Source organism: Salvelinus alpinus, chromosome 8 (assembly GCF_045679555.1).
Source record: "Salvelinus alpinus chromosome 8, SLU_Salpinus.1, whole genome shotgun sequence".
NCBI classification, from domain to species: Eukaryota; Metazoa; Chordata; class Actinopteri; order Salmoniformes; family Salmonidae; genus Salvelinus; species Salvelinus alpinus.
In genome coordinates this window covers 83,288,318-83,312,027 of record NC_092093.1, presented here as the reverse complement: position 1 = coordinate 83,312,027, position 23,710 = coordinate 83,288,318, and the positions used below count along the sequence as shown (strand labels likewise).

The 23,710-nt window shown below is 42.9% G+C and overlaps 1 protein-coding gene across 1 annotated transcript in view; it reads right to left on the bottom strand.

The window, feature by feature from the left end:
• LOC139583771 (phenylalanine--tRNA ligase, mitochondrial-like) overlaps positions 1 to 23,710 on the bottom strand; it is a 136,851-nt gene that overhangs the window by 51,133 nt on the left and 62,008 nt on the right. Inside the window, exon 6 of the mRNA XM_071415218.1 lies at positions 7,692 to 7,852. Coding sequence (XP_071271319.1) covers positions 7,692 to 7,852 — 161 coding nt within the window. The remainder of the gene's footprint in view (positions 1 to 7,691; positions 7,853 to 23,710) is intronic.

The following is a 23,710-nucleotide window of genomic DNA, read 5'->3' as shown; positions in this document are numbered from 1 at the left end:
TATCTTCATATTTTAGATGCTTTTCACTGACAGCCGCAACTCAATAATCAATCATTTGGATTCCCAAATAGGTATTGGCCTACACCGAGCTTGTGATTTGAAACAATCAACAGCAATATTTTTAAAGAAGCTAATGATCCGGTGTAGTCATGTATTTTATTTCTTTCTGTATAGGACAGGAGTAATTATATGATTTTGGCAAATGGATTTCCATTTACTTCCCTGTTGGACCCACCGCTATGCCTGTCACGTTCTGACCTTAGTTATTTTGTTTTGTCTTTTGTTTTAGTATGGTCAGGGCGTGAGTTGGGTGGGTTGTCTATGTTAGTTTTTCTATTTCTGTGTTTGGCCTGATATGGTTCTCAATCAGAGGCAGGTGTTAGTCATTGTCTCTGATTGGGAACCATATATAGGTAGCCTGTTTTCTGTTGGGTTTTGTGGGTTTTGTGGGTGGTTATTTTCAGTCTTTGTGTGTCTGCACCAGACAGAACTGTTTTCGGTTGTTATTTTGTTATTCAGTGTTCTGTTTTGATGATTATTAAACATCATGAACACTTACCACGCTGCACCTTGGTCCTCACCTTCTTCCACCGACGACAGCCGTGACAATGCCATTTCTCTCCTGTTCTATTGGTTTTCATATCAACTTTATTTTGTTGTCCAGAAGCCAAAAGCACAATCCTAGTCAAATTAGCAACCCAATCTAGTTGTTGCATCTTTAGATTCCCCCACTTTTAAATTATCTAACAGATTTTCTTCTCTGTCACATTTGGAACAGCTATCAGGTGTGCTATTTATAATGGTGTTTGTTTTCCCAGGTGCTCTGTTTAGAATGGTGTTTTCCTGCTAATTGCATTTTGGCAAATTTTTGAAAACGCTGTTTTATTGGCTGCTTCATTACATGTGTTGCATGTTCTATTTTAAGATGTATTACCGTCATCGAAATGTGATTTTCATCATTCTGAGCGCCATGGGTGCAGTCAATGCATGTGGGTCCGGTAAATGTCTCAAATGGACGGTAAATTAAAATCTTCCCGGTCACGTTGTCCGACGCCACATTTCCCGAACGGAAAACCCTGCGGCACACACTCCTTGTGTGTGTGTGTGTGTGTGGGGGGGGGAGGTTGCATAACATCATGGCCTTGATAATCCTCTGTCACTCTTCAGTCCACTGACACAGGGGAAATATGAGACTAATTATACACTCTCTATGAATCCCAAATTGAACTAGCCCCTCCTCCCTCGGCACTTCTGTAGAGGGCACTTCTGTAAATCTGAAGAGATTGGATACTGTAGGTGTAAGCAATATGGAACATTTCCACAAAGCCTATCTGAAGGCAAGGTGACGCAAGTACCATATTGCTTATACCTATCCTATCCCTTCAGATCTGCACGAGTGCCAACGCATTGATTTGGGATTTAGCATAAACCACTTTTTTCCCAAAACACACACAGTAAATGTATCCCCTTGTATGTCTTTGGTACTACTGAAAATTACAAAATCTTCTTTTAGCAGAGGTTTTCATCCAAAGCAACTTCCATCTAACGCATAAATTCATTGTATGTGGGCTCAAACCCCAAACTCTGCTGCATCAAACACCACAGTCCAACCAACAGAGCCATTAGAAATACACAGTTGTGGCCAAAAATATTGGCACCCAGTTGTACTTTGGTCAAGTAACTCACAATTTTCCCCAAAAATAAGTTGAAATTGACCAAAGTAATTGGTCTCCACAATTCTTTATTTCACTGTTAATATTACAGAACCTTTGTTTTTGATTCAGAACTTAATATATCCATTTAAATCAGAAAAACAGAAATGGAATTGAAAAAACTATTGACACCCCAGACTTAATATTTGGTAGCACAGTCTTTGGTCAAAATAACTGCAATCAAGTGATTCCTATAGCCATCGATGAGCTTCCTGCACCTCTGTACTGGCAGTTTGGCCCACTCCTCTTGTGCAAACTGCTCCAGTTCTCCCAGATTTGAAGGGTACCTTCGCCCAACTGCTCTTTTCAGATCTCTCCACGAGTGTTCAATGGGATTTAGATCTGGACTCATTGCGGGCCACTTCAGAACAGTCCAGCGTTTTGTCTTGAACCGTTCCTGGGTGCTTTTTGAAGTGTGTTTGGGGTCATTGTCCTGCTGGAAGACCCATAACCTTCGACAGAGACCCAGCTTTCTGACACGGGGTCCGACATTGAGCTCCAAAATGCCTTGGTATTCTCCTGATTTCATGACGCCATGCACACGTTCAAGGCACCCAGTGCCTGAGGCAGCAAAGCAACCCCAAAACATCACTGAACCTCCTCCATGTTTGAGTGTAGGGAAGGTGTTGTTTTCTTTGAAAGATTCCATTTGTTTTCTGTTGACATAGAAAAGGTGTGCTTTACCAAAAAGCTCTAAATTTAGCATAGGATTTTGTCATGTTCAGGTGTGTTTCGGCAAATTGCAGTCGGGCTTTCTTATGTCTCTCTCTCTCAGCAGTGGGGTGCTGCTGGGTCTCCTACCATATAATCCCCTTTCATTGAGTTGGCGACAGATGGTGCGAGTTGAAACTCTTGTACCTGGTGTCTGAAAGTCAGCTTGAATCTGTGTAGCAGTCGATCGAGGTGCTTTCTCCACCATTCACACGATCCCTTGCTACAATCTTCAATCAAGTTCTCTTGCGGCCACGTCCAGTGAGGTTGGCTACAGTGGCATGGGCCTTAAACATCTTGATAATATTCCGTACGGTGGAAACAGGAACATCAAGGTCTGTGGAGATGGACTTGTAGCCTTGAGATTGTCCACGCTTGGCTACAATCTTGTGTCTGACCTCAGATAATTGTCTGGTTTTCTTTCTTTCAAAACAGGAGAATGAGTCCTTTTCTCTATTAAATTAGTGATTTTTATATTGCAGGCACCAAGATCAATTCCAAAATATTTGGGCAGTTTCTCCCATTCTTCTCTGCAGATCCTCTCAAGCTCTGTCAGGTTGGATGGGGCGCGTTGCTTTGCACTGCTATTTTCAGGTCTCTCCAGAGATGTATTTGGTATTTTATTAGGATCCTCATTAGCTGTTGCAAAAGCAGCAGCTACTCTTCCTGGGGTCCACACAAAACATGAAACATAAAACAGAATGACATAATACAGAACATCATTAGACAAGAATAGAACTACATACTTTTAAAAAAAGGCACACGTAGCCTACATATCAATGACAAACTATCTAGGTCAAATAGGGGAGAGGCGTTGTGCCGTGAGGTGTTGCTTTATCTGTTTAAAAAAAAAACAGGTTTGCTGTTTATTTGAGCAATATGAGATGGAAAGGAGTTCCATGCAATATGGGCTCTATATAATACTGTGCGTTTACTTGAATATGTTCTGAATTTGGGGACTATGAAAAGACCCCTGGTGACATGTCTGGTGGGATAAGTGTGTGTGTCAGAGCTGTGTAAGATGACTATGCAAACAATTTGGGATTTTGAACACATTAATGTTCTTATAAAAAGAAGAAGTGATGCAGTCAGACTCTCCTCAACTCTTAGCCAAGAGAGACTGGCATGCATAGTATTTATATCAGCCCTCTGACTAAAATTAAGAGCAAAACGTGCCGCTCTGTTCTGGGCCAGCTGCAGCTTAACTAGGTCTTTCCTTGCCGCACTGGACCACACGACTGGACAATAATCAAGATTAGACAAAACTAGAGCCTGCAGAACTTGCTTTTTGGAATGTGGTGTCAAAAAAGCACAGCATATCTTTATTATGGCTAGACCTCTCCCCATCTTTACATCCACTGAATCTATACAATTTTGACCATGACAGTTAACAGTCTAAGGTAACGCCAAGTCTTTTAGTCTCCTCAACTTGTTCAACAGCCACATCATTCATTACCAGGTCTAGCACTTAAGGAATGATTTGTACCAAATACAATGCTCTTAGTTTAGTAATGTTCGATCAGGTTCAAGTCCGGGCTCTGGCTGGGCCACTCAAGGATATTCAGAGACTTGTCCCGAAGCCACTCCTGCATTGTCTTGGCTGTGTGCTTAGTGTCCTTGTCCTGTTGGAAGATGAACCTTCACCCCAGTCTGAGGTCCTGAGCGCTCTGGAGCAGGTTATCATCAAGGATCTCTCTGTACTTTGCGCCGTTCATCTTCGCCTCGATCCTGACTAGTCTCCCAGTCCCTGCCCCTGAAAAACACCCCCACAGCATGATGCTGCCACTACCATGCTTCACCGTTGGGATGATGCCAGGTTTTCCTCCAGACGTAATGCTTGGCATTCAGGCCAAAGAGTTGAATCTTGTTTCTCATGCATGGTCTGAGAGTCTTAATGAGGTTGGGAGATTGGGAACTTAAATGGACGAGCTAAAGCCAACTTCATAAAATTCCTAGGTGACTATTAGTATTACAGAGAAAAAAAATCTAACTATATTTTTTATTTTAACAGGACAAATCTGAGGGGGCATGTGCCCCTATGCCCCGTATGGGCATGACGCCTCTGCTTATGAGCATGGCTCTTTATGGAACCTTAAAAAGGTTCTATATAGCACCAAAAAGGTATCCGCTATGGATACAAGCCAAGGAACCCTTATTTGGCACAAAAAAAAATAGTTTTTGTGTGTGTAGGTGTTGGACAAACCTACCGAGGTCAATGAAAAAGAAGTAAAAAAAAAAACATTTTTTAAAAAGTAAAATAAAAACATAAAAACAAAATAAAAACGCGTACATTCACGTGTTTTTATTTCTTGTGTGTTTTTATTTATTTATCTGACCTACTATTGAATCCATGCTTTAAGATCCCGATTCTGGATTTTATTACCAGCGATATTGAACACTGCATTATACAAAACACTTTGTAAGTCAGCATTTCACTGTGCTTTTTACATCTATTGTATCCTGTGCACGCAACAAGTCAACTTTGATTTGATGTGAAAGTCTCATCATGTACCAGTCCAATTAATGATGTGCAATTATCTGCACAGTAAGCACATTCTAATACGCCCCAATTCTGGCCCCCCAAAAAATCTATCAATACCGGCTAGCTAAAAAGCCATTAAGCTATCTCAGTTTCTGGCCAAATCCTCCAACAACAACGGCTACCATTAAGCCATCACAGCATTAATAACTCGGAGGATCAGACCTATTGATTCAGTCTCTTTTCTCTGTCTCACTCAGGCTGTTTGAAGGAGTACTCGTTTATTTGAGAAAAAAAAATACAAAAAAACCCAGCCATTTGGTTTGCTATAAAGCGCATGGAGATGGAGCTGGAGAAGTGAAACCACTTTTACATTTGTAGATTTAACGATATTTTGAGGCTAAACATTGTATGTTTACAACAACATAATTTAGAAGCAATAGCGTAAAACAATCTTTTTGGGGTTATATGATGGGGATAATACAGTTGAGGTCGGAACTCAGTTTTTCACAATTCCTGACATTTAATCCTAGTAAAAATTCTCTGTCTTAGGTCAGTTAGGATCACCACTTTCTTTTAAGAATGTGAAATGTCAGAATAATAGTAGAGAGAATGATTTATTTCAGCTTTATGTCTTTCATCACATTCCCAGTGGGTCAGAAGTTTACATACACTCAATTAGTATTTGGTAGCATTGCCTTTAAATTGATTAACTTGGGTCAAATGTTTCAGGTAGCCTTCCACAAGCTTCCCACAATCAGTTGGGTGAATTTTGGCCCATTCCTCCTGATAGAACTGGTGTAACAGAGTCAGGTTTGTAGGCCTCCTTGCTCGCACACGCTTTTTCAGTTCTGCCCACAAATGTTCTTTAGGATTGAGGTCAGGGCTTTGTGATGGCCACTCCAATACCTTGACTTTGTTGTCCTTAAGCCATTTTGCCATAACTTCGGAAGTATGCTTGGGTCATTGTCCATTTGCAAGAACCATTTACGACCAAGCTTTAACTTCCAGACTGATGTCTTGAGCTGTATATCCACAAGTACGATCTTTGTCCCCATGTGCAGTTGCAAACCGTAGTTGGCTTTTTTATGGCGGTTTTGGAGCAGTGGCTTCTTCCTTGCTGAGCGGCCTTTCAGGTTACGTTGATATAGGACTCGTTTTACTGTGGATATAGATACTTTTGTACCTGTTTCCTCCAGCATCTTCACAAGGTCTTTTACTGTTGTTCTTGGATTGATTTGCACTTTTCGCACCAAAGTACGTTCATCTCTAGGAGACACAACGCGTTTCCTTCCTGAGCGGTATGACAGCTGCGTGGTCCCATGGTGTTTATACTAGCGTACTATTGTTTGGACAGATGAACGTGGTACCTTCAGGCGTTTGGAAAGTGCTCCCAAGGATGAACCAGACTTGTGGAGATCTACAATTTATTTTTCTGAGGTCTTGGCTGATTTCAATTGATTTTCCCATGATGTCAAGCAAAGAGGCACTGAGTTTGAAGGTAGGTCTTGAAATACATCCACAGGTACACCTCCAATTGACTCGAATGATGCCAATTAGCCTATCAGAAGCATCTAAAGCCATGACATAATTTTCTGGAATTGTCCAAGCTGTTTAAAGGCACAGCCAACTTAGTGTATATAAACTTCTGACCCCTTGGAATTGTGATACAGTGAATTATAAGTGAAATAGCCTGTCTGTAAACAATTTTGGAAAAATAATGTGTCATGCACAAAGTAGATGTACTAACCGACTTACCAAAACTATAGTTTGTTAACAATAAATGTGTGGAGTGGTTGAAAAACTAGTTTTAATGACAACCTAAGTGTATGTAAACTTCCGACTTCAACTGTCGTTAAGCCAAGCACATGATGCCTTGAGTTGAGATTCGGAATACGGTTTAAGAAGCTATTATGTGCAGTTGCCACACCCTGAGGCAAAAACAAATGTTCTGAAAAGACTTAAAGGGACTAGTAAGTTTGTTTGTTATTGTTTTTGGTCCAGGAGCTAAAATGGAAAACAAATCCTACACACTATGCTTGCAAAGTATCACTTATTTATGCTAACGTTTGCTAATGTTTCTGCCATTTCACCTTCATTAAAACCACGGCCCCCGATATGGTCCGGGAACATCATAATGGCTTTTGGTTGACAGAGCCATGTATTACGAGAGTTCGGCCAGGTTTTAGAATGGCCACTACGTTAGTAGCCCATTTATTCTAGAAATGTTAGTGATGTAATGTTGGTGTCAACAAATTGCATATATGCTTTCCCTGGACATCTTCATAGGTTTTGAGAAATAAACAGCACAACGCAGAAGCATCAATTATCACCGAGCAACCACTAAGGGGGAGAAAGTGGCGTTCTCGGAACATTCAGACAGAACCCCCATTGGCCTAACTCTCTATATACGACTCTTTATCTATCTTTGCCATTGATCGCTTGGGCAGCACCATTTAGTGTAGTCAATTGAAAGTAGTACATTTATTTTTCTTCTACTTCTATGAGTTTATTGGCAGTTCACAAACAAACTGAAAAGATGCATGGAATGTGTATTCTGAGCAAGCCAAGGTTGGTTAACTACTGCCATCTGCAGTGCTGGAATGTTTGCTCAGGAGTATAATTCATTGTCTGTTCCTTCTGAAGTCTCCCCCAGTTGCCTACCTTAAAATGGGCTTTGAGGAAAGTGAGAACTCTCCCTCTCTGATTGAAACCTCCACAGCCAAACTCTGCATTAAAAGTGAATAATAGTGGTTGAAAAATACAATAAATATAACCTAGAGCTTTACTTGGAAGGTGACTGGGTCGTTGATGCTGGGCAGGCAAAACTGCTTCAGGAAGCGGTCGTCCTGGCTCCAGAAGAGGCGGATGTCAGGGATCCCGTACAGCACCATGGCCAGGCGCTCCAGGCCCAGTCCAAATGCCCAGCCCATCTTGTTACTCACTCCCGCTGGAAAAAGGACACAATAGGAGATTAGAGCAGCTGTTCCCAGAACTTTTTGTAGTGGGGGAGGTTTGGTTATTAAACCACTAATTGGCCGACATCGGTTAATTTACTTGAATTCCATTTTTTTTTGGTGAGTCCAATGCACCGTTTCTCTAGAGAGAAATTAAATAATTAATGAGAAAAATCTGAGAAATCAAGTCAAGAACTATGTGGGATGCTGAGCTGAAGGGTAGTTTTCATTAAGCCAATATTCAACCTAGTTAATTAACCACAATGACTATAATCCATTGTACCATTTTCCCCCAGCTCATAGACAGGACGAGGCAGGCTCCCGAAGGGCGCAGCGGTCTAAGGCACTGCATCGCAGTGCTAGAGGCGTCACTACAGACCCGGGTACGATCCCAGACTGTCACAACCGGCCATGATCGGGAGTCCCACAGGGAGGCGCACAATTGGCCCAGCGTTGTCCGGGTTAAGGGAGGGTTTGGCCGGAGGGGCTTTACTAGGCTCATCGCGCTCTAGCGACTCCTTGTGGTGGGCCGGGCGCCTGCAGACTGACCTCAGTTGTCAGTTGAATGGTGTTACCTCTGACACATTGGTGCGGCTGGCTTCCGGGTTAAGCGGGCAGTTAAGAAGCAAGAAAGAATGTAAGAGGCGAAGCAAGAGGTTTCACTCTCGACAAAAACTGTAGAAAATAAGCACAATGCGCTTCTATGGACTTATTTTGGACCTAAGCTTGAAGCCTTCCTTTCCGCCTTTGGGCCATTGACTCCCATTGTTATGGCGGAGACATGAGCATCTCGTCATTATATACAGATCTCTTGACAGATACACTTTTACGCCTGTTACGCTAGGTGAGATACACACAGACCATATAGACTGCATGAGAGAGGAATGTACACAACACAATGATGAGAGGGAGAGAGAGAGTTCGTGAAAGTATACCTTAACTACTTTGAACAACTAGTAAAATCATTTTGTCAGACAGCTCTGCAGCATACTTAGAAACGCTAGCTAAGAATGATGACTAAAGACTGTACAGCAACGTTTCCCAAACTTGATCCTTGGGACGCCAAGGGGTGCACGTTTTGTTTATTGCCCTAACACTACACAGCTGATTCAAATGATCACAGCTTGAAGATTAGTGGATTATTTGAATTTGAACAGCTGTGTAGTGCTAGGGCAAAAAGCAAAACGTGCACCCCTTGCGGTCCCGAGGACAGAGTTTGGGAAACCCTGCGGTACAGTATGGGGAACACATAATGTTAGATGGCCTGGCTGGTTGACTGATACTGCCTGAGCAGAGATGAGATTATTACTTCAAGGAATTAAAAATAATAAAGTCATCAAATAAAAATTATTTCATAGTAATTTCCTGTTTTTCTATTGATGTCTACCAAATGTGGACCTGATAAAATATTCCATTGTCTCTAAATGTTTTGGCAATTGAATGTTTTGGGAATTTCCATTTAAAAGCTCTAAAATCATTGTAACGTAATTATTTCATAATCCATTTCATGTTTAAAAATAATTTGAGAAACCGAACCGACCTCAAATAGCACTAATCGCTCAGCACTCCCTGTGATCCAACAATTATACGACACAGACATAATGAGGCACAAAGTATCAATACCTGACGTGTTTTGAGCTAATAGTCTAGAGAAAATGAGTTCAACTCCAGCCTACACATTTTTATTGCAGACCAAACTATTCAAGGGCTTAATGAATAGTTGTTGATGAGACCCCAGGACATGACTTGAGAAGCCCCGGAGGAACTGGTCTAGCAACCAGGTGTTTGCAGGTACAATTCTGGACAGGAAACTGTATCATCTAGTGCATCACCTTAATGGAATGTCAATAAATCAATAACAAGTTGTTTTGATGTCGACTGTTCTCGGACAACCCCGGGATGAAAATGTCAATGAACTGCTTTAAGATGCGTCCTGCATTATTTTTATCAACCCATCCACTGGAGGACAAATATCGTTCGTTTTTTTACAACTTTTCTGCTACATATACATACATGTCACATTTACATTTGACATACATGGTACTTTTATATAAAGCAGTCACATAACAATAACACAATACCAAACACAAGCTCTTTAATCCCGCCCCTCAGCCACTCTCGGCCCATCCCACCTTTCACCATAGACCACCCTCGTTTGGCGTCCATGTGCCATATATTTTTCAAAACGCGCTGTGATGTTTTACATATTTTCCTTTCCTTTTTAAAATCGTATAGTATCCACAGATTGTGAGCTAAAGGTGCAAACCTTTCCTACGAGTATTATTAGATTATTTATTGACTGACTATGGCTTTTCCAAATCACCCAGATGCATCCTGTATTGATGAACTCTCTACAAGGCTAACTGAACACGCTTCCATACTTTTTCGGCTGAGGCTCTGTAAATCTTACAAACCAAACAGACTAAGCCGTTCATGCGTGAGGAAGGGAAACTACCTTAAACATGGATTAATTAACATCCCAGGCCGACTTAAGCAGCGAACCAACTATTTTCCCAAAATAATAAAATCTGCAAAGACTAGATAACGTATTGTGTATTTATTCATCTTATATTGTTCACGATATTTACATGACAGAAACATCCTTCAAAAAAATGGTGCCCTGGGTGAGGATAATCCATTACAGCATTCAGATACGCATAAAAACCTAAAATGTGGTTGTCACACGACCACAGACCCTTCACCTCGATCACGTTCGGTAGAGCTAACATTCTTTCATTCTCAAAACAGAATCTGAACTTGTCCAATAGGAATGCTCATATTGTGTCGTCCTTCATCTAAATATCTTGGCAACCAGTTAGGCTAAATGACCGCAATAGGTTTTTTGACCTGCAATCACATTTCCACAATCGTGTCAATGGTAGAGGGCAGCAGCTGTCTTGTGAGTGACAGGGGAAGACTTTAGTTCAGCAGTGAAATCTGTCACAGGACAGGGCAGGATAGAGGGTGTTAACTTTACTCTGGTTGTAATAATTATTTGCTTGGTGACCCTCGTGACCCATAGATAGATGAAGGGAGTGCAAACAGCAAAGCTCCTCGTTTCTACTCCGATCTCGTACTTTTCCCTCGACAGATTCTGCTTTATATGGTAATGAGCGAGGGGAGCATGGAGGGTCAACGCTGACTGAGAAACACACGACTAAATCGTAACTTCATAAGGAGGAATCAAATCAGCATCTCTCCCTTCCTCCCTCATATACAAAGTGAAGACATTTACATGTAATGAGAATCAGTCATGGTTAAAAAAAGATCTATTTTTTGTCTCTTTGTGACTGATTTCTACCTCAATCTCTTAGCTACTCCCGTTCGCACACAGTACATATGTAGTTGTGTATTACTGCAGTGCAATGTACAGGTGTTTAAAAATAATCATTGTGCTCACTGATCCGGGAGTGAGAGGCAGTGACACACAAAAAGATAAAAGAGGGACATAAAAAAATCCTGACAGCCGTTTGTGTGTGTGGCAGAGTTGAGCTGGCAGTCTTTGGCAGGGAGCGCTAACACTGCCACGGTTGCCAAGGATGTCCACAAAAGGATGGCACGATGACATACAGCACTCAGCTATGACCTCAGCTGAAATACAGGGGGGGACAGGGCTGGAGGGGAGCGGGGTGTGTCTTACGAGGCCCAGCCCTCACTCCCCCTCACTCGCCGTACCACACAGTCCTGTGACGCCATCCCCTTTCTCTTAGCCAGTCACAGCGGGTGAGAGGGGTTGTGTTTGTGGTGACGAGAGTGTGGTGTCTGACAGTATATCCACCGTGTGGTGACATCAGTAGCTGCTGTGGCATCACCGCCTCCTCTCCTTTCATCCATTAATTTCTCCATCCTTTAAAAAATGATTCAACTGAAACGTGTCTTCCGCATTTAACCCAACCCCTCTGAATCAGGAGTGTAGCTGTCAGATGTAAAAAAAAACAAGCATGTTCAGGAGGCACCTGTGGCAGTTATGGCATGACCATCCTCAACTCTACCCATAGGACAGTAGGAGATATGGGAAGTGTGTATGTGGGTCTAGCAGTCAATTTTCACACACACACACACACACACACACACACACACACACACACACACACACACACACACACACACACACACACACACACACACACACACACACACACACACACACACACACACACACACACACACACACACAAACTTCCCCCCAACTGAGTGTGTTGATCCTTGTTTTCTATTCCTCTGGAGAGAAGCAGCACCATCTTTCCTACCATGGATCCATATGTGCATGGCAGCAGAAATGTCAGTTATGGATTCATGCCCCATGTTTCGCCATGTGACATTTTACCTGCAGATTTCAAGGGAGAAGTCGGATTGGGTGACCTAATTGCACTCTTCTAAATTCTGCCCGATAGTGGTAATTACATTTTTCATAATCTCGACTCATTAATGGCTCACTGCTAGCTTGGAAAACAGCTAATTTACTACAAAATGACCATACAAAGTATTAAACACAATACAGCATGATCAAGAAAGACATACTGGGCCTCCTGAGTGGCGCAGTGGTCTAAGGCACTGCATCACAGTGCTAGCTGTGCCACTAGAGATCCTGGTTCAAGTCCAGGCTCTGTCGCAGCCGGCCGGGAGACCCATGGGGCGCCGCACGTTCGAACCTTCGCAAATACGGTGGTGTAACTCCTATTTATTACTATCCACCCAAATTATCCATATTTTTTTCCCATACTTTGTAACTCTATGGACAGACTGCAATCCACCTTTCGGTAGGTTAAAATAGCCACTGTCACTTGCCGCTAACGTCAGCATTTACGAACCAAATCTTTAATTTAGGTGAACTATCCCTTTATACACTCAGTGAAATTAGCGTGTCGGGTTATTAATTAAGCCATTACGTCTCAATTAGCTTAACATGGCTGATCAGGGATGACTGTTGGGTCCCCCAGGCTGCAGCTGCCAGGGGATGCAGGGCCCATGCTCTCACAGTGACATGTTCATTAACACTCCCTCACTACTTCATATCAGGAAGCCAATTCACAAACAGATTTGTATGGAGCAACAACAAAAATTCCTATATGAACAGAACACAGTTAACTCAGTCTGTTTGTCTGGTCTGTTTGACATGTCATTATTTTGTCATCTTTGTATATTTGAGGTTGTAGTGTCCGTTTACTCAGGATATTGATCCAGTATGTGGATTCTGGATAGTGCAGACAAAAATATTTTTGTCAGGTTCCCTTACTTGCACGCAGAAGTGAAAAGGGTGATATCGCTCTACTGCAGTATTTTCTATCAGCACACTGTTTACAACCGGGAAACTAGGCAAGCCCGGCTCATTATTCAACACAAAGCTACAGTTAATGAGGTGCGAGGAAAAAGAGGCAGTCGCTGAACACACCGAGAACAGAAATATTGATGAGCGTTAAACTCCCATTCCGTTGTGGTGCTGTGAGAGGTAGCCACGCCATATCCACACGCTCACCTTACAAAGGTCCAATGCAGCCGATTTTTATCTCAATATCAAATCAATTCTGGGTAACAATTAAGTACCGTACTGTGATTGTTTAAACAAAAATAGGTGGTTCTTAGCAAAGAGCAATTTCTATGCAAGAATTTTGCTAGGACTGTTTGGGAGTAGGGAGAGGTAAAACTAGCTGTTTTTTGGAACTCTTTCATATTGGTCTATAAACGAATTAACTCGCACAACAGGCTGAAATGTCAGCCGGTCTTTTCAAACGTCTCTCACACTAAAAATGGCATTATCCTAATTTTCACCATTTCACAGTATTATTCCAACCACACCGCCTGCCCTCCAGGACATCTACAGCACCTGGTGTCACAAGAAGGCCAAGAAGATCATCAAGGACCTTAGCCACCCGAGCCACTGCCTGTTCACCCTGATACCATCTAGAAGGCGGAGACAGTACTGGTGCATCAAAACTGGGACCGAAAGATAGAAGCTGTTTTTCCATCTCCAGGCCGGAAGACTGTTAAATAGTCACCACTAGCCAGCTATCACCTGGTACTCTACCCTGCACCTTAGAGACAGCTGCCCTATGTACATCGTCATTGAACACTGATCACTTTAATAATGTTTACATTTGGTTTTACCCACTTCATAGGTATATACTGTATTTTACACAAGGCTCATCCTATATAACTACTGCTGTACACACCTTTTCTATTCACACTTATTTATTTTGGGGTATGTGTGTATTGTTTTGTATTGTTAGGTATTACTGCAAAAATGTGTAAGTGTCCAATAACTTTTGATTTGATTTCATTCCTAGTGTGGGCATATATATAAAACACATACAATCACATGTTTGACTGCACCGGGTCTTTAAGTCATGTAGTCAGCCTGGAACGCAACCGTTGGCTTGTAAAAGCAAACAGCTGACCCTCATGAACTCATTAAGGGTGTGGCTAGCAGCTCAATCAGCCACCATTCCATTATCAGCTGCTATTTCCCTCACTCAGAGGAGAGGACTGGAGGCAGTGAGCAGGTAGCTGACTCAAAAGGCTCTGCACTAGAAACCTAGCCTAGCTTGGTCTGTGGCAGCACACCTCCCCAACGTCTAGACCCCGAATCTTGTATTTTGTCTTGTATTCGCTTTGGTGTAAAAAAAAAGAAGCTGCTTCCTCTGCAATCAGTATGTATTCCGATACCTACTTGAACTGAACCCCTCCCCCCCTAGATTTGGCATAATATCTAGCACTGGCTTAAGAGTATCCATATATCACTTTGGTGGAGATGATGAAGAATCTTAGGATGCAACTTGCCAAACATTGTGAATTAATATTCAATTTAAATTCATAAAGTCTAATACGAGAATGGAAAATTACTTCAATGGGTCTTTAAAATGGGACCCAATGCTGATATTAACTGTTTATTTAGGCATTCAATAACATTTCCTTTTGGAGTTTATCCCCAGTGGAACAATTGGATAACCCCTTAACCGAACCCTCTCTCTAGCTAGAAGAACACTTGTGATAATCTCACAGCAACAACTTTACAGGACGACTATCTTGCCCTGTCCAATCGTCTCCTCCGTGTCACAATATCGATCCCCTTTATCTTTTTTCACGGAACCCTCACAAACGAATCACCCTACATGTTTATGTCTACCTTCTTCTCGGTCTCCCAGAGAGAGAGAGGGTAATTAACAGATTGCTAATTCAATTAAGTGATTTCATTCAACATCTTGGTTTTGTTGAATTAGAAATCTGAAGCCCGGGGTCAACTTGTTTCTGCACATTTGCATGCGACTTAAATTAATATCAACCATAAACAAGTCTTGATAATTTGATCATAACAAACACTGCTCCTCTGTTTCGTATTATGACCAAAAAATATAATTGTTTTAATTGATGTTGAGATGTCGTAATAAAGAGCTGCCCAACCCTACCCTCCTGAAGATTTTTGCTCCAACCCCAGTAGTAACTAACCTGACTCAGTTTACTAACAAGCTAATTATTAGAATCAGGTGCACTAGATTAGGGTTGGAGAGAAAACCTTCAGGATGGTATCACTCCAGGAACAGGTATCACTCCAGGAACAGGGTTGGCCAGGCCTGTCTTAATACCTTGAGATTGAAGTTGAAATAATTTTAGAATAAAGCTGAAACGTCAAGAATAGAGTAACTCACAACAGGCTTGCAAGAGCTATTTTCTCTCCCACCATGGCAAATGATATGAACAAGCAAACAATAGGGAAAATGTAGAGCTTAAAACAGCTTTGCCAAGGTAGACAGAGGTGCCTCTACCTTCCAGTCACCCTATGTTCCTCAACAGTATGCCAACTGGCTGGTCAAAAGCAGCTATTACTAGTACAAAGAAAACACCTACAAGGAGTATCCTAAACATTCACATTTTGCAAGCATTAGCCAACATAGAATCAGCGTTGTCACTTACTGGAGTACCTGTCTAAACTACCGGTCAAAAGTTTTAGAGCACCTACTCATTCAAGGGTTTTTCTTTATTTTTACTATTTTCTACATTGTAGAATAATAGTGAAGACACCAAAACTATGAAATAACACATATGGAATCATGTAGTAACCAAAAACAAGTGTTTAATAAATCAAAATATATATTTTATATATATATTCTACTTCAAATAGCCACCCTTTGCCTTGACAGGTTTGCATACTCTTGGCATTCTCTCAACCAGCTTCATGAGGAATGTTTTTCCAACAGTCTTGAAAGAGTTCCCACATATGCTAAGCACTTGTTGGCTGCTTTTCCTTCACTCTGTGTCCCGACTCATCCCTAACCATCTCAATTGGGTTGAGGTCGGGGGATTGTGGAGGCCAGGTCATCTGATGCAGCACTCCATCACTCTCCCTCTTGGTAAAATAGCCCTTATACAGCCTGGTGTGTTGGGTCATTGTCCTGTTGAAAAACAAATGATAGTCCCACTAAGCGCAAACCAGTATGATGGCGTATCGCTGCAGAATGCTGTGGTAGCCATGCTGGTTAAGTGTGCATTGAATTCAAATTTTTTACATTTTTATTTTATTTATTTCACCTTTATTTAACCAGGTAGGGAGAGAACAAGTTCTCAGTTACAATTGCGACCTGGCCAAGATAAAGCAAAGCAGTTCGACACATACAACAACACAGTGTTACACATGAAGTAAAACAAACATACAGTCAATAATACAGTAGAAAAATAAGTCTATATACAATGTGAGCAAATGAGGTGAGATAAGGGAGGTAAAGGCAAAAAAAAAAAAAAAAAAAAAGGCCATGGTGGCGAAGTAAATACAATATAGCAAGTAAAACACTGGAATGGTAGATTTGCAGAGGAAGAATGTGCAAAGTAGAGATAGAAATAATGGGGTGCAAAGGAGCTAAATAAATAAATACAGTAGGGGGCACCAGCAAAGCACCCCACACCACACACATGCGGAGATCATCCGTTCACCCACACCGCATCTCACAAAGACACGGCGGGTTGGAACCAAAAATCTCCAATTTGGACTCCACACCAAAGGACACATTTCCACCGGTCTAATGTCCATTGCTTGTGTTTCTTGGCCCAAGCAAGTCTCTTCTTCTTATTTTTGTCCTTTAGTAGTGTTATTTTTGCAGCAATTCGACCATGAAGGCCTGATTCAGAGTCTCATCTGAACAGTTGATGTTGAGATGTGTCTGTTACTTGAACTCTGTGAAGCATTTATTTGGGCTGCATTTTCTGAGGCTGGTATCTCTAATGAACTTATCCTCTGCAGCAGAGGTAACGCTGGGTCTTCCATTCCTGTGGCGGTCCTCATGAGAGCCAGTTTCATCATAGCGCTTGATGGTTTTTGCGACTGCACTTGAAGAAACGTTCAAAGTTCTTGAAATGTTCCACATTGACTGACCTTCATGTCTTAAAGTAATGATGGACTGTCAATACTCTTTGTTTATTTGAGCTGTTCTTGCCATAATATGGACTTGATCTTTTACCAAATAGGGCTGTCTTCTGTATAGCCCCTACCTTGTGACAACTGATTGGCTCAAACGCATTAAGGAAAGAAATAACAATCTGAATCCACGCTTCAAGACTGCTTCGATCACGCAGATTGGAATATGTTCCGCATCGCGTACAACAACAATATTGACGAATATGCTGATTCGGTGAGCGAGTTCATTAGGAAGTGCATTGACGATGTCGTACCCACAGCAACGATAAAAACATTCCCAAACCAGAAACCGTGGATTGACGGCAGCATTCGCGTGAAACTGAAAGCGCGAACCACTGCTTTTAACCAGGGCAAGGTGACCGGAAGCATGACCGAATACAAACAGTGTAGCTATTCTCTCCGCAAGGCAATCAAACAGGCCAAGTCTCAGTACAGAGACAAAATCGAGTCGAAATTCAACAGCTCAGACACAAGAGGTATGTGGCAGGGTCTACAGTCAATCACGGATTACAAAAAGAAAATCCGCCCCGTCGAGGACCAGGATGTCTTGCTCCCAGACAGGCTAAACAACTTTTTTGCCCGCTTTGAGGACAATACAGTGCCACTGACACGGCCCCCTACCAAAACCTGCGGGCTCTCCTTCACTGCAGCCGAGGTGAGTAAAACATTTAAACGTGTTAACCCTCGCAAGGCTGCAGGCCCAGACGGCATTCCCAGCCGCGTCCTCAGAGCATGCGCAGACCAGCTGGCTGGTGTGTTTACGGACATATTCAATCAATCCTTATCCCAGTCTGCTGTTCCCACATGCTTCAAGAGGGCCACCATTGTTCCTGTTCCCAAGAAAGCTAAGGTAACTGAGCTAAACGACTACCGCCCCGTAGCACTCACTTCCGTCATCATGAAGTGCTTTGAGAGACTAGTCAAGGACCATATCACCTCCACCCTACCGGACACCCTAGACCCACTCCAATTTGCTTACCGACCCAATAGGTCCACAGACGACGCAATCGCAACCACACTGCACACTGCCCTAACCCATCTGGACAAGAGGAATACCCATGTGAGAATGCTGTTCATCGATTACAGCTCAGCATTTAACACCATAGTACCCTCCAAACTCGTCATCAAGCTCGAGACCCTGGGTCTCGACCCCGCCCTGTGCAACTGGGTCCTGGACTTCCTGACGGGCCGCCCCCAGGTGGTGAGGGTAGGTAACAACATCTCCACCCCGCTGATCCTCAACACTGGGGCCCCACAAGGGTGCGTTCTGAGCCCTCTCCTGTACTCCCTGTTCACCCACGACTGCGTGGCCATGCACGCCTCCAACTCAATCATCAAGTTTGCGGATGACACTACAGTGGTAGGCTTGATCACCAACAACGACGAGACGGCCTAAAGGGAGGAGGTGAGGGCCCTCGGAGTGTGGTGTCAGGAAAATAACCTCATACTCAACGTCAACAAAACAAAGGAGATGATTGTGGACTTCAGGAAACAGCAGAGGGAGCACCCCCCTATCCACATCGACGGGTCAGTAGTGGAGAAGGTGGAAAGTTTTAAGTTCCTCGGTGTACACATCACGGACAAACTGAACTGGTCCACCCACACAGACAGCGTTGTGAAGAAGGCGCAGCAGCGCCTCTTCAACCTCAGGAGGCTGAAGAAATTCGGCTTGTCACCAAAAGCACTCACAAACTTCTACAGATGCACAATCGAGAGCATCCTGTCGGGCTGTATCACCGCCTGGTACGGCAACTGCTCCGCCCACAACCGTAAGGCTCTCCAGAGGGTAGTGAGGTCTGCAGAACGCATCACCAGGGGCAAACTACCTGCCCTCCAGGACACCTACACCACCCGATGTCACAGGAAGGCCATAAAGATCATCAAGGACAACAACCACCCAAGCCACTGCCTGTTCACCCCGCTATCATCCAGAAGGCGAGGTCAGTACAGGTGCATCAAAGCAGGGACCGAGAGACTGAAAAACAGCTTCTATCTCAAGGCCATCAGACTGTTAAACAGCCACCACTAACATTTAGCGGCCGCTGCCAACATACTGACTCAACTCCAGCCACTTTAAAAATGGGAATTGATGGAAATTATGTAAAAATGTACCACTAGCCACTTTAAGCAATGCCACTTAATACAATGTTTACATACCCTACATTACCCATCTCATATGTATATATACTGTACTCTATATCATCTACTGCATCTTGCCATCTTTATGCAATACATGTACCACTAGCCACTTTAAACTATGCCACTTTATGTTTACATACCCTACAGTACTCATCTCATATGTATATACCGTACTCTATACCATCTACTGCATCTGCCATGCCGTTCTGTACCACCACTCATCCATATATCTTTATGTACATATTCTTTATCCCTTTACACTTGTGTGTGTGTGTAAGGTAGTAGTGTGGAATTGTTAGGTTAGATTACTGTTGGTTATTACTGCATTGTCGGAACTAGAAGCACAAGCATTTCGCTACACTCGCATTAACATCTGCTAACCATGTGTATGTGACTAATAAAATTTGATTTGATTTGATTTGATAACACAAATTTACTTTTAAGAAAGCACACCTGTTAATTGAAATTAATTCCAGGTGACTACCTCATGAAGCTGGTTGAGAGAATGCCAAGGGTGTGCACAAAGCTGTCATCAAGGCAAAGGGTGGCTATTTGAAGAATCTCAAATACAAAATATATGTTGATATGTTTAACACTTTTTTTGGTTACTACATGATCCCATATGTGTTATTTCATAGTTTTGATGTCTTCACTATTATTCTACAATGTAGAAAATAGTAAAAATAAAGAAAAATCCTTGAGTGAGTAGGTGTTCTAAAACGTTTGACCAGTAGTGTATGCTAGCAGCCTGACCAGCTGCTAATTTTACAATAGAATTTTTATCTAACGTATCTCCTAAATGAGAAAGAAACGGGTTAGCACTGAAATATAACTGGATGAAGATGGGAGAGATTGACTGTACAATACATCATTATAATGTATGTGGAACAACAACTACACGGGACACAGTGATTGACTTTCACTTTGATTGCAATCCTGATTGATTTCCATTCAGGCTGCAGGGGTGGTGCATGGAGCGGTGGGTTGTAAACCACCAACATTACTGCACCAAGTAAATGTTGAAGGGACATTACAACCACTGCTACATAGACAAATAATGAATGGTAGCAATGACCAATAGTACTGATCTGAATACTCCCTGCCCCATTCTGATCACCACAACACCAACACATTTAAAAAGTGGTTTAACAAGGTTGAGGGATATATATTTCCGGAATAGTCTGAGATGAGCCAGTGGAAAAGGGGGAAAAACTAGTGTGTATATAAACAATCTAAAGTTCCTTACTCTCCTTGACATTATACTGTCATCTGTGCTGCTGCTGATGTGAAAGAACTGGAAAAGGTATCAAATACAGTCAGAGTCTCTGCATCAATTGTGTTTGAGCTTTTGGTGGGACAGGATTGGAGGGCAAGAGGGGACTTGTTATTAGGGCTCCGATGTGAATAACTCTACATATATGAGATTTTTACTCCACAAATGCCCTTTCGAAGCTCCCTTAGGGCCACATTTTCCTCTGGGCGCGAAGCAACACATGGCTTGGTGGATATTTTTTTTTAGCTTGATGGGATTTGATAACCAGCTCAGCCTCAATATATTTAGCACGATTCAAATACTACCCAGCTGGCCCAATTTGGCACATGAAGTCTTGATTACGTAATTTCCTGGTTGTGTACGGGGTTTTTTGGTTGAGAAGACATCATACATCATACATCAAACAGGGAAATAAGTCATTTTGGAAGTTTTTCTGGTTGCTAAAAAGATTAAAACATATCCAGCCCATATACAACGTGACCATGATGTCATAAAGACGGCATTGTAATCAGTTTTGCCCGCTGGGTGTAACGGATGTGAAATGGCTAGCTAGTTAGCGGGTACGCGCTACTAGCGTTTCAATCAGTTACGTCACTTGCTCTGAAACCTAGAAGTAGTGTTGCACCTTGCTCTGCAAGGGCCGCGGCTTTTGTGGAGCGATGGGTAACGACGCTTCGTGGGTGACCGTTGTTGATGTGTGCAGAGGGTCCCTGGTTCGCGCCCGTGTCGGGGCGAGGGGACGGTTTAAAGTTATACTGTTACATTGGTGCCGTGACCCAGATCACTGGTTGCTGCGGAAAAGGAGGAGGTTGAAAGGGGGGTGAGTGTAACGGATGTGAAATGGCTAGCTAGTTAGCGGGTACGCGCTACTAGCGTTTCAATCAGTTACGTCACTTGCTCTGAAACCTAGAAGTAGTGTTGCACCTTGCTCTGCAAGTGCCGCGGCTTTTGTGGAGCGATGGGTAACGATGCTTCGTGGGTGACCGTTGTTGATGTGTGCAGAGGGTCCCTGGTTCGCGCCCGTGTCGGGGCGAGGGGACGGTTTAAAGTTATACTGTTACATGGGCAAATCACTGTATCATTGAATTCTCACTCTATATAATCTCTCTCTCTTTGCCCTCACCTGGGCTTCCGATAAAATGTCTAAGGCCATGTCAAGGCCATGTCCCTTCCAGTTGCTGCTGCAGACTTGGTGGAACAGCACATTTCCCTGCAGAAAAGGCTTTTTACAAATCCCCTAAAATGGATTAACACAGTGACAGCTCTTGTCCCATATCCCCCTCTCATTAATGAAAGCCTGGACAAAGGAACAAGCTGCGACGGGCACGTAGCCGAAGTGAGTAAGGGAAAAGTGTAGTTGCTGTGGTGTCGCCGCTCCTCCGTTCCGTCTCCTCCTCCTTGTATATGTTCGCCACCCGTGTTATAATTTGCATCCTTGTCTCTCACACTCCCACGTGGCTTCCCCGCCCACCACATCGTGGGGAAAACAAATTAGCATACATAAACCGATCAATTAACAATGCCATGACAACCACAAAACCAGCGTTTTGGCGGACAACAGGCATGCCATGCCCCCGCACATCTCTTACTCCAGCTTGGTAAAACCACAATGCACAACTGCTGTGTACTCGTTAAATATAATTGCTTCACTCAGGTATGCATTTGCATGTCTTCATTAGCTTCGGTTCCTATCTCGTAGCAAACAAACATCAGTGTTAGTGAAACACACTAACACAGTTTCACTTAGACACACACACACACACACAGACACATCTCCTTCACAGTTCGAAGCAGGCTATATGTCTGAATGACTGTCAGGTGATACGACACGTGTTACCATGCAGCAGCACACTGTGCCTTATCAGTGTATTTTCTTTCTATAGATTCTACCCCTCCCTCCCCCACTCTCCACCTCTCCACATATCAAGCAGTCTTTCCCTGACTCACTGACTCACCAGTTTCAAAATACAAGTATTTGTTTGCTGAGCAGAGCCTCGTGACCGACACGATTTTTTACAAACAACTTTCTACAAGCCGACAGCTTGTCTCCTTTCCCAGAGTGCTTTGTTCCCTGTCTGTCGATTCCCTCTGGGACGGACAAGGCCCCATGCTTGGGAAGGTTGCCAGACGCCATCCTTTCTTCACTTCATCCTTCCTTCACTCTGCCTCTTCCTCTCTGGTGTGACTCACACATTTCAGTTAGTGGCGGGCCGGGCGCAGTGCACGCTGACACAGTCGCCAGGTTACGGTGTTTCCTCCGACACATCGGTGTGGCTGGCTTCCGGGTTAAGTGGGCATTGGGTCAAGAAGCAGTGCGGCTTGGTTGGGTTGTGTTTCGGAGGACACACGGCTCTCGACCTTCGACTCTCCCGAGTCAATACGGGAGTAGCAGCAATGAGACAAGACTGTAACTACCAATTGGATACCACGAAATTGGGGAGAAAAGGGGGTCAAAGAAAATAAAGTTGTCAAAATCGGGCCAGTGCTGTCAGATATCACATGACTACGTGACTACACGCTAGAGAAAGGAATGAACAAGAGAGGAGATGGAAACGCACGGAGGTGAGATATTCTGCAGCTAAATGTAACGTGTCAGCCTATTAATTATGAAAATATTTAAAAAAATGCCCTATTACTAGGCTATTCAAATACAAATTCACTATAACTGTAGGCTTAGCCGCCCTGCACAGTCGATGAACCAACAGCATCGCCTAGGCCTACACGTTCTCTCACAGACTCATGAATAGACGGTTTGGAGCGTAGCATAAGGCAACCAGTCAAAGGTGATTACTAGAATTTGTTTAATTTTGGAGTATGTACGAAAGACATCTTAAATCTTTCTATTATTTTTTTTGTGCGTAATATTCGGTAGTCTATGTATTGTATAAGGGCACAATCATTATTTTAATTCAGGGTTTTTTACAGGCTTGGGCTCATAGGCCTACTTATATGCGCAAACTGTAATATGTACAGTGTTCACACATAAAATTATACAAATATATCCATTCAATAGAAAACAATAGTCCAAACCCATTG